At 34.1% G+C, this 12,080-nt stretch overlaps 1 protein-coding gene across 11 annotated transcripts in view; it reads left to right on the forward strand.

Annotated features, from left to right (window-relative positions):
- Nucleotides 1-12,080, forward strand: part of PPFIA2 (PTPRF interacting protein alpha 2) — a 493,640-nt gene that overhangs the window by 460,855 nt on the left and 20,705 nt on the right. For 7 of the 11 annotated variants that reach the window (XM_059402392.1, XM_059402391.1, XM_059402394.1 and 4 more), the window contains 4 exons: nt 726-926; nt 8,241-8,303; nt 9,791-9,820; nt 11,367-11,560. In XM_059402392.1, the coding sequence (XP_059258375.1) occupies nt 726-926; nt 8,241-8,303; nt 9,791-9,820; nt 11,367-11,560 (488 nt within the window). The remainder of the gene's footprint in view (nt 1-725; nt 927-8,240; nt 8,304-9,790; nt 9,821-11,366; nt 11,561-12,080) is intronic. The other 4 variants (XM_059402393.1, XM_059402402.1, XM_059402401.1 and 1 more) reach the window with 1 other exon arrangement.

Below are 12,080 nucleotides of genomic sequence, written 5' to 3' on the forward strand. Positions count from 1 at the left end.
TGTCTTTCTAGAGCATCATAGCAAAGTTGAAAAATTGGAATCCCTAATTTCTAATGCATTATTCATTTTCTTACTTTCTTTATTTAAAGTTTTCCAGATGCTTATAACTTTAGTCTCCTCCTTTAGCACGTCATTTTATCCTCCAAAACTTTGTTCATGCAGAACATCAACTTAAATTCACACAACTATCGCGTGCTCTAGGTAGGTATGTGAGAAATGGGGCTTAACTACAGTACATGCTTGCATCAAAATCACATGACTGGAGGTGGTAAAGCTGTCTCTTTCTGCACCAGAACTCCTTTGCCCTCAGAATTCCAAAGGAGATTGATAAATTGAATTCATGCGTTAAAAAAGTTGAGAGAGCCTTTACCAAATGCAGCTTGTAGCTGTTCTTGTCCTTAAATCCAAGGCGGCAGGGATGGATTTGGTGATGTGCAGCTATTATGTTCAACCTAATAATATAAATTAGTTGTTAGATTGCACACCGTAGAGATTCAATGTCAAATCTTTATTTCCATCACTGCCTAGCTGATATTTTGTAATAAATTGCTTAATGCCTTTATGCCTCTATGTCATCTGGGGAAAGTAATAATAGCTTCTATCTTGTGGGGTTGGGCAGTAAAAGAGTTCATATGTGTAAGGTACTTAGAACAGTGCCTAGCACATAAGAGACACTATTAACTGTCAGTATAATCTGTGTGTGTATTTATTTCCCTATCCAACAGCTCTGGTTGGGAATGCCTGCTTGGTACGTCGCAGCCTGCCGAGCCAACGTGAAAAGTGGTGCCATCATGTCTGCTTTATCAGACACTGAGATCCAGAGAGAAATTGGTATCAGCAATCCCCTGCATCGCTTAAAGCTGCGACTAGCAATCCAAGAGATGGTTTCCCTAACAAGTCCTTCAGCTCCTCCGACATCCCGAACTGTGAGTCAGTTTCTGCCCCTCCCTCTCCCAACGCTGGGCAAAAAGCAGCCATTGTAAGTCCACAGAGCCCAACTGTGGCAGCATACATTTCAATGTCAGCATTTATTATTCTGGAGAGAGTTAGCTTGCTCTTCATTAACCTTGCTGCTACTTTTAATAGGTTTCCAAGTGAGGAGCTGTGATTCTGATCAGACTGGAAGGCTGCGACCAAGATAGATGTTTGAGCTAGTTTCTAACTGAATTCTGGGTTTTTCTCCCAGGCAACTGGATCCCAAGTTCATTCTTTTTTAAGATGCTCTCTTTAAAACAGGAGATGAGATGTTGGCATTAGTGCTTTCTGAAGATGCAATGCCGAACTCACTTCTTCTTACACAGTTTTCATAATTATGCAACTATGCAGATATTTGGTATTTTATAAATACCAAGTGGAAGACCTTTCTTCAAATTCTCTTTGTTTCTCCTGTGTAAATCCCTATTCTTCTCATAATCTTGTCCCTACCCTAACGCTAGAAAAGAACAAAATGTCTAAAAGAAAATGCCTGCCAGATGAGAAACTCATGTACTCAGAACGACTCCAAATAATATTCATTCTTTCTTTAGTCCATTGCTGAATTATATAGTACCTTTTGCTGGTAAAGCATATGATTTCTGATGTTAACTGAACTTCTCTGGCCCCATGTCTTATTGCAGAATAACAAACTATGGAAGAATGAGGTAAATTTGAGATGTGCATAAAAGATAGAAAAGTGGTATTACTTTATTGCAGTTTTCAGACAGAAAACTAAACTTGAGTATAGCTTTTTCTCTGTGACCTTCAACAGTCTGAAAGAATTGGCTTCATGCTTATTGTATCTGTCTTTACATTCCGTCCCAGTATACCAGATTCTAATGCCAGAAATACCAGGTCAAATTGAAAAAGGTTTTATCTTTCTTGTGTAATTCCATTTTAACTTCTTTCTAAGTAAGGTGTATAAAAAAGATATAATTTAACAAACCTTATGTATAACATTATTTTTAAATGTCTACAATGTTGCATACTATAGCTGACGTATTACTTAAGCTAAGAAATAATACAGAATATGTTTGACATAAAAGCTGAGTAGGCCATTAAAATAGATGTTGTAAACCAAACTCAGATCTGGTTTACTTCCCTTCCTCATTACCACTCCATATACTTATAAAAACTAATTAAAAATTTCTCTTAATTTATCCTCCATTCTAGCCAATCAAGAATATTACCAGTTTCCCGTGGTCCCCAGGCCTTAATTCACTGCCAGGCAAATTGTAGAGAATAATCAATAAACATTCATCTTAAGAATGGTGATTGTACAAGTCACTCTATCAGCTGTTACAGAGGTTATGAAATCTGTATGGCCTTGACTTCAGTGATGACAACTGTGTAAGGAAAGTAAGACTTGCTCAACACTAGTAGATGAGATAGTTTAATTTCTTAATGTTAGGCAGAAGCAAAGAGTTGTGAAGTTCCAAAGAAGGGGAAACCATTTCTGGTTGAATAAGGCTTCAAAAAAAATTTAACAGAAACAAGATGGGTCGGGAGAGAGAAAAACCATAAGACACTCTGAATCTCACAAAACGGTCTGAGGGTTGCTGGGGGTGGTGGTGGAGAGGGTATTTGGGTTATGGACATTGGGAAGGGTTCGTGATATGATGAGTGCTGTGAAGTATGTAAGCTTGATGACTCACAGACCTGTACCCCTAGGGCAAATAATACAGTATATGTTAATAAAAATAATTAATAAAAAATAAAAGAAATAAATTAATGAATAAAAAAGGAATTAACAGTTCAAAGTTAATCTATTATTAATTATTAAAAATTATTAATTTTAATATTACCTTTTGGATAAGACACCTTTTCAGTCTATTTCCTTTATCTTTTTATAAAGATAAATTATTTTGCATCATTTATTATTTTGTGTATTTTTTAAACTTAGTATAGCATGAACATTTTCCTCATATTATTAATATACAGTTATAGTATCATGTTTAATTGCTGCATAATTCCTTCATGGAAATACCATAATGTATTTAACCAAATCCCTAATATTGGACATTTTGCTTATTTAACAATTTTCATTGTATTCACAATACCATAGTGGATACACACATAGTTATACTGTTGCATAAACTGTTTCCATAGCAACATATATGTATAGGGCATTTATAGGCTTATTACTTTGAATCTTAATGGCCAGACTGTATTGTGTAACCTTTCCTCATCATTTTGTTAATATTGTTACCTTGCTTAAATTTATATTTTTATTTTTATTTTTTTATTTTTTTTTACACACAAACTGTATCTTTTATTTGTAAGATTTGTTTAGGTCAAAAGCCCTTTTATATATAAGTTAACACTTTTTCATATGCATATTGGTTTAGTATTTAAATGAATTACCTATTGGTAATTTTTTCCATTTTTCTAAAGGATACAGGAATATTCCTCTTTTTACTAATGTGTAAAAATTCTTTATTCAGAGAGGATATATACCCTTTACCAAATATTGATACAAGTTACATAAAAAATAAGTTGTATCTATTTGGTTTTTTTTTTTTTTAGACTTTATTTATTTATTTGACAGAGAGAAATCACAAGCAGATGGAAAGGCAGGCAGAGAGAGAGAGAGGGAAACAGGCTCCCCACTGAGCAGAGAGCCCGATGCGGGACTTGATCCCAGAGATCATGACCAGAGCCAAAGGCAGCGGCTTAACCCACTGAGCCACCCAGGCGCCCCTGTATCTATTTGTTTTAAAAATGATCTACTGAATACTTTTTCTTCCTTTTACTCCACGATGGAAATATTTACTCATATCTAATACATTTTAAATATGATTTGCTTTGCTTATAAATTTTTAGTAATGAATCCACTACATAAAGTGAAGACAAAAACATCTTAAAGTTATCACCTAAGATTATATATTAGGATTCACATTTTATTTTATTTATTTATTTTATTTTTCTTTTTAGTGGGGGTTAGGGATGGAAAGAGAGGGAGAAAGAAAATCTTAAACAGGCTCCATGCTGGATGCAGAGCCCAGTTTGGGGATGTTATCATTTCTCCCAGAACAGTGTAATTATTTCAGAACATACATGTGTTTCTTTGTGTTCAGGTTGAGTTTGGGTTCCTCAGTCAGGTGTATCTTGCTTATTTCCTCAAATTTTCAAGAGAAGAAGACAAAGTTATTTACTTAGACTTTTTTTTTTTTTTTTTTAACTGAATGGAACTTCTATCTGATTCTGCCTCCTTTCCTGTCTGCATGAAATGGGCCAGACCACCCAAAAGAAAATCTAATATTTACATTTATTACTTTCTTGGGTCAGCCCTAATTTTGCAGCTTTCTGTCCGTTTTTTCTGAGCTGCTGCTGTTGTGGAAAGTCTCTTACCTAATAGAATCGGGATAGAAATACCAGTTCTTTGAAATATTTGGTTAAAGAGGGATGTCATAGAGAATAAGTACATGCTTTAAATATTTTATCTTCAATAAAAATATGTAAATGCTCAGGCACTTGCAAATTTAGATGAAACACTTAGGACTTTTCTTTGAGTACAATTCCAATGCCTGAAGTTCTACATTATCTCTTAGAACTTCATCCATAAAACATCTTCAATTTTTCTAGTTTGAATTTCCTTTTAAAGTGATAATTTTGAGATATTGAACAAGCTATTTGAGTGCAGGATCCTCCTGGACATTTACAATCTTTTCCCCAGACTTTGATGAAGTTGTATCTCACTGATAACGTGCTATCAGATTTGCCAATATCTGTCTTTCCAAGTAATTCAACTCAGAATTAATATGAATGAAACTTTTATTTTTACTTTATGTTATATTTATTTAAACTGCCTAATTAAAAAAGCAGTGCAGTAGAAAAAAATGGGTTTGGGAACACAGAATTCAGCAAATTCAAGCAGAAATGTAAGGCATAAAATAGACATCAGTCAGCACAATATACATGGGAAACAAAGAGCGTTTATGAAACAAAAGATTTACTGGAGTGGATATTGCTTAATAAAATTTCTAAAGAAATTATAGTAAATTTCTAATGAAATTGTGATGATATCCAACATCAGTGGACACCTAAGTGTCAGGCGCTGTTGGAAGTGCTTTACGTGTTATCACTCACTTAAACCCCACAACAACAACACTATGAGATAGGTACTTTTTTTTTTCATCTCTTGTATAAGATGGGAAAAAACTGCTGTACAGAGAGGTTAAGTGACTTGCCTAAGGTCACACCGCCTTGTGGTTTGCCCCAGAGTATATGCTATGATTTAGTACACCCTGCTGCTTCCTGCATTGACCTGTTTTCTTCTCTTTTACGGCATTCTTCCAGTTCTTTCGTTCCCCTTTTCATTATTAGTAACCTCATAATAAAGTGAGGTGCAATTGTGCAAATGCTAGTCTTCATATAATGGAAATATTTCTTTTCTTATATTGAGAAACATAAAATCAGATGGGGAGAAATATGGATCTGGGCCATTCGAATGTGAAAAGTAAATGTCAAGTTTATTTACTTTGCAACTCAATTACCAAGTAGAATACTACTGCAAAATGATCTAGGAAGTAACAGAAATGACTTCCAGGTAGATAAGGTTTAGGATTATCCTGAGATCTTGCTGCTTTACTTATTTTCTATTTCTGCCAGCAAGAGAAGTGATTATTTTCCCATAATTAATTTTCATGAGTTATATGTTAAGCTAATTTTAATATTTATTTTTATGCTGTAACTCTCTCTTGAATGATTTAATTAGGCAAGTGCTTTAATCCAAACATCCTTTAGGAATTTTCCTCCTAGTTCTCATTTGATAATACTATCTACATATTCTTCTCTGATGGGACTAAGATGAGGCAATCAAAGCAGGTCAAATACAAAATTGAGGGAGGCAAGCACTGTCAGTTGCTGACCTTGCATTTGCATAGCCATGAAGGCCCTCTACCTATTCTCTAAGATACTCTCTTCACTGAAATGCTTGTGCTCTACAGCACCCCTTTATGACTTACCCAGGTGAAAGTTCCAAACCTTTAGCAGGTGATGAGGAGAAAGAAATCTGAATAATTGACTTACAGTGCATGGGCTTGCTTATAAAATCAACTTGTTGAAACCTTGACAATGCCTAAACCATTGTGTTGTGCCAAAGCTATTTTATGAGTTACTTTACAAGATTCTGGAACAGACAGTGCTCCTCACAGGTAAAACCACAGATCAGAAGAGAACAACACACAACTTGAAAAAGTTTGCCAGCCATACTTTAGAGTATGGCTTTCGGTATTGCCCTCGGTATATGTTATTTTGCACGTAAAGCTACAGATAAAACCCTGGCTTCCAGCATCTTGCCAGTTCCAAAATTTCATGATAGACCGACCAATATAGACTTTAAGATAAACTCTGGAGGGGATTATACATGTACAAATTCCAGTATGAGGTAATACTGGTCAAGTTTCCTATAGACGGAGGGAGGTCTTAATTATTTGGATTCACAATTAACATAGAAGCTACAGAAATCATTATAAAATGAGACTGGCTAAAGTGAATTTCAGGTAATCATTCCATCAACTCACTTTGAACAAACAGCACAGCCATTCGGGTGGACCACTGTGGTCACTGGGTATAAAGGGTATGTGACACATGAGTGTTAAGTTCTTTTTAGTATAGTACCCTCTTCACAAAGTTAATAAAAGCAATTTATTCTGTAATTTAATGATTCATATATCCATATGCCTCTGTCTGTTTATATTGAGCACCATTTCCAAAATTTGGGTGTAGAGGGGAGGGTCTCTTAATAACATAGGTGACTCCAGTATTCAAAATAGTTTCTAGGTGCACATAGTTTTATCTTGTAGGGAAAAATTCAGATATACCCTAAACCTCAAAATGGAAAATGAGAATTTTGCACATATAAATTTTACAAATATGATGGCTGTCCTCTGGGATTTTTCTTAAGTATGCTCTATGACAATTTGGGGCATAACTTCCCTTTGTTATGGAACTACATATATATATATATGTTATTATATATATATGTTATGTATTATGCATTACTCATATATATATAATTCTCTTATAAATGAGATTTATCTTATATTGAATTATACTCATCAATTTAGTTTATATGTTGTTATTTTTCAAATTATACTCAATTACATAATTTATAATAGGAGGAAAATTCAAACAGTACAATGTGTTGGTAGAAGAGGCCAGAGAGAGTTACAGTGAAGGCTTTTGTTGGGGCATCAATTTTGCTACTTCCGATTTTAGACCCCTTCCAAAACAAGTAATACGCAATGCATAGGATATAAATTCCATTGTAACTATACGATGGACATATTTGGACATCCTTGGAATGTTCATAAGGATTTCCCAGTGAAACGGTGAAATTTAATAAGTGGTTCCAGTAACCATTCCCATCAACAATATGTCACATCTGTATGTTACTAACTGGATTTTGGTTTAGAAATTGTGCATTATTCAGTATAGAGCAAATATCATGGGTTATTTTATTTAGAAAGCAAATGAGACTTTATAAAGAATAATGCCTGCAAAAAGGAAAATTTCCTTTTACATCATGTTCTTCTCTATAATGGTATAGGGCACTGCTGAGTAATTGGGTATCCTAGGTTTTGTAATTTCTGACATTTAGTAAGGTTGAAGAAAATAGTTTTTAAATTAAAAATAGCATTTCACTTCCTTTTCCTTTCCAAGAATATAGGAAAACAGCATACTTAAGGAATTATAGAAGGGAGAAATCGTGTGGGAAAAGCTGATACTAGTTTCCAGACAGGTGATGATAATGCTTTCTTCCGCTTTGTACTGACCACCAATTTTCTCTTTTCAAGGACAAGGAAGAATCAAAACTTTTGTGAATGACATACTGGTAATTGCACAACAAAGTACCTGTGCCTTTGTGTTCTGAAGAAAAGTAAATACATTCCTCTACAGATCAAATTTAATCAGTTCTTTATGATTACAAAAACAAACAAATAAATGGATCCATTAGCTACCTACCTTTGAAATGCAAATCTTGGTCTGTCCTTTTTCCTGATTAATAATCACAGGAGCATCATTGTAAATCTATCCCACAGGAGCTTCACAGCATCCCTCTTTCTATTTAATCTTTTTAAGTAGAAGAAAAAGGAAGCTGTGAGCAGACCAGCAATGCTGTCTCTCCTGTGCATGTTGTAGAAGCAGGAGCACTGTCCCGTTGCCTTGGGACTGGTAACTTACAGTTCTGCTGCCTTTCTTCTTTACCACTGCTTCCCTGCCGTGGACCCCACTGCTCCCCCGCCGGGCCTCCTCCCTAGCCTTCAGGCAACGTTTGGGTGACCCATGAAGAAATGGAAAATCTGGCCGCTCCAGCAAAAACGGTTAGTCTTACGGCTTTGTTAAACATGAAGAAAAGTCCTTTGACTGTTACTGGGATGAGAGAGCTATTGTGTGTATGACAGATCAGAGTAATGGGTATGTTTACCTAATGAAATGCATGAAAACTAACATTATTCATTAAGGTTTCATTTTACTGTGCTTGGACATTGTAAATGAAGCAGGGCTAGATGATCATAATGTGGTTAATATCGGAAGAGTTAGTAATATGCAAGCAATAATCAATGATTTTATAATGCTTATTTATCCATTTCGCAACACGGGGAATTTTTACTAACCGATATCTCTTAGTATTGGGCGTATGCACAGGCAATGCATGTTCTCAAACCCAATTAAACATGTAATAGAAAAGTTCCGATTGAACACTCCTTTTTTTTTTCTTTTTTAAAAAAGATTTATTTATTTATTTGAGAGAGGGAAAGAGGGGAGGGGTAGAGGGAGAGAGAAGAGGAGAGGGAGAGAGAATCCCAAGCAGACTCCTCACTGACCACCCAGTGTGGGCCTCAATCTCACACAACCCTGAGATAGTGACCTGAGCTAAAATCGAGTCAGATGCTTAACCGGCTGATCCACCCAGGTGCCCCGAAGACTCATTTTAAATATAATCATTTAATTTCTTGTACTTTACCAATACAGAACTTAAAACTCCACCCCTCCAGAAAATTCTGTTCATTTGATACTCGAAGCACAGGCTTAAAGAAATTTTTAGTGACTTTGATTATAACTGTCAGCTTTTAAAAATATAATATTACATATAATCATTTTTCATTTAAAATAAAGCTGAGTATGTCATACATTTTATTCTTAGCAGCTGCTTTTAATTTAATGTTCTTTTGGTTGTATCTGTATGTGAAAAATTGATTATCTAGTTTATGAAGGATAAAAATGTCAGTGTCATTTTCTAACTATATTTCTAGTTCAGTTTGTTGGGCTTTACTCTTGTTTACTTTTGTTTGTTGTTGACTGTTGCTGAAATCTATTTGATTACTACAAAGCTTTGTTAGAGGGAAACAGTTACTTTGTGTACTTCATTAATTTACTTTGTTAGATTTTTATTTCATTGTGTGTGTGTGTGTATATGTGTGTGTGTATACATTTACATGTGTTGTATACTTGTATGTATATAATCAGGAATTTTTATTGTAGGTTTTTTTTTACATTGACATTTGGAAAATAACATACTTTTAAGAATTAAAAAAAGTTTGGGATGACCAGATCAAATGTATCATGAAAAGTCCATATGTCATATGTGTGTATGTTTAATTGGAATTAACTAGAAACTATGTGGTTGCCATTGAACTGCTAAATTGATTACTGTGGGTTTGAAAAAGGATCAGTGTATTTATCTAGTTAAGTCATAGCATTTTCAATAACAAACAGTTTTGCTTCCGCTAGAATAATTTTTACTGTCTTCATTTGAGATTAATTTATATTTATCTGCTTTATTAATCATTCCCTGCTGCTAACACAGAAAGAATCTGAGGAAGGAAGCTGGGCCCAGGTAGGAAATTCCTATGCTCTAAAACAATATCATTTAGTATGCTATGAGGATATAAAGTAAGAAACTGTAGTATGTCATAATATTATAAATCTTCACTTAGCTTAGGTTAGTTAGCCTTATACGTATATTTGAATATGCTATGTTTAATACTCTATATGTCTTTTTAAATCTCCATATTTTGCAAAGAAAATGAATATCATTTCATATCTGGCCACTTTGAAAGGGAAATTTTCTTTCTTTTTCAAAAGAATGAACTGTAACTTAAATTTCTCTGAAATTGCCCCTGAATATATTTAATCAGGAATCATTCAAGTTGGATATAAAAGGGGGTGTTAAAAAAAAAAAAAACCTTATGAAACTTATGCTTTAAAGTATAATGGAAAGTGTGGGCAGTCTGGGGTCGAAGGCTGTGTGTCCACACTGAGCCTGCAGGTCCAAAGCCCCTTCCATTAACTGAGATGACTATATGAGACAGGAATCTGTACTTTGAACAAGCATGTGTGTTTGCAAGGAAGCTGCACATTTTTCAGCATTTCCACATGACATGCAACCAAAAGAATTAATGCATGTGATCGCGCATCTGATTCAAACCTTTGACTAATGAGGAAAATTTGGTAGTTATTACTAGGACCTATATTTAAACATGCATTAAATTAGGGTGGTATTTGAGTTTGATTTTGGTAAGAATTTCATCCTTTTTAAGAACACACAAAAGAAGGGGAGCCCCTGAGACTTCCATTAGAAATACATGTTATAATTACAAGTGTGACTTGGTTGTAACGTAAAGAACTGAATAAAAGATGCTGTAAAATTAGTAGGTAGTGATAGTCCTTTTTAATAATTGGTCTAAAGGCGATGGTTGACTTGGTTTTCACTTTGGCTATCATGAACAATAGTTAGATGAGTTCACTCATATTGTTACATTAAGTAACTAGAGTATTTGTCTTTGTTTTTTGATGATACCCTATTTCTTAAGTACAGAGTCTGTATACCTAAAAGAGACTGATTCTTTCCAATGACTTTTATGGACCCTGTCTGCATGCTTCACTAGATAGCAACAGTGTCCACACTGCATGCAATCTCTTACCCTTGTTGCTCCTCTCTCTATTTGTTTACCAAAGTTTCTATTTTCACCTTGAGATTTGCCATTATACCACAGCAAGAGAAGGAAATGGTGGGGTATTAGCTGATAGATAAAAATCAATTAAATTAAATAAATTTAACTATACAAAGAATCTTTAAGCTTAGCGTTTATATTGTACCATTAATTCTATTTTTTAATTTAAAAATGTATATTTGTATAGAATGTAATTTCTTCTGAGAATACAAAACAAACACAATCATTTTCTGTAAGCAGGTGCCACGATCCATGTACCCAGAGTTCCATTTTGTCCAATTAAGTCAAATACTTAAAGGCTAGGTCTTATTTCTGCTTTTTTCCCATATAGCATATTAATTAAATGTCAGTTATAAGAATATGCAATATCCTCCTATTACCATCTCATTTTATTGGCTAAGAAACTTGACTGCTATAAAACAATTCTAGTGTCCGGTTTTTCTACAGACTCTGGCTTATGGAGATATGAACCACGAGTGGATTGGAAATGAATGGCTTCCCAGCCTGGGGTTACCTCAATACAGAAGTTATTTTATGGAATGCTTGGTAGATGCAAGAATGTTAGATCACCTAACAAAAAAAGATCTTCGCGTCCATTTAAAAATGGTGGATAGCTTCCATCGGTAGGTTTTTTCAAACAGTAATTAAAATGAAACAGTAAATAACGTATATATTACTAGAACAAAAAGATGTCTAAGAAATAGAGAATTATGCTATTCAAAACATCTCTGTGCATATACTTGGCACATATTTTCATGCAGCAAATTGCAGTGACTATCTAATACAGAGGTGTGTACATATTATGAGCTCAAAGTTTATGGAACCACACATATACACAACGCAATATAACTTTTTTTCTGTATCTTTTAGAAATTCCATATTTGTGATTTGTATCTGTGTATGTTTTTATATTAGGAAATTATTTATTAAGAATAAAATTAAGTCAGTTTCAACTCTATAAATATACATATAGTTGTAAATTATATAATTTGGGTATATATCAGAAAAAATTTGAGAAGGAATTCTCTGAAGAAGCTGTTTCTTTGTTTTCATATAAATCTTTTAATGTTTTTATTTGTGCATTAATTTTCAGAAAAAAACACTGAATGAGTTGTGAGACAGCCATAAGGACCCATGAATAAG

This window comes from Mustela nigripes, chromosome 6 (assembly GCF_022355385.1).
Source record: "Mustela nigripes isolate SB6536 chromosome 6, MUSNIG.SB6536, whole genome shotgun sequence".
In the NCBI taxonomy this organism is placed as follows: domain Eukaryota; kingdom Metazoa; phylum Chordata; class Mammalia; order Carnivora; family Mustelidae; genus Mustela; species Mustela nigripes.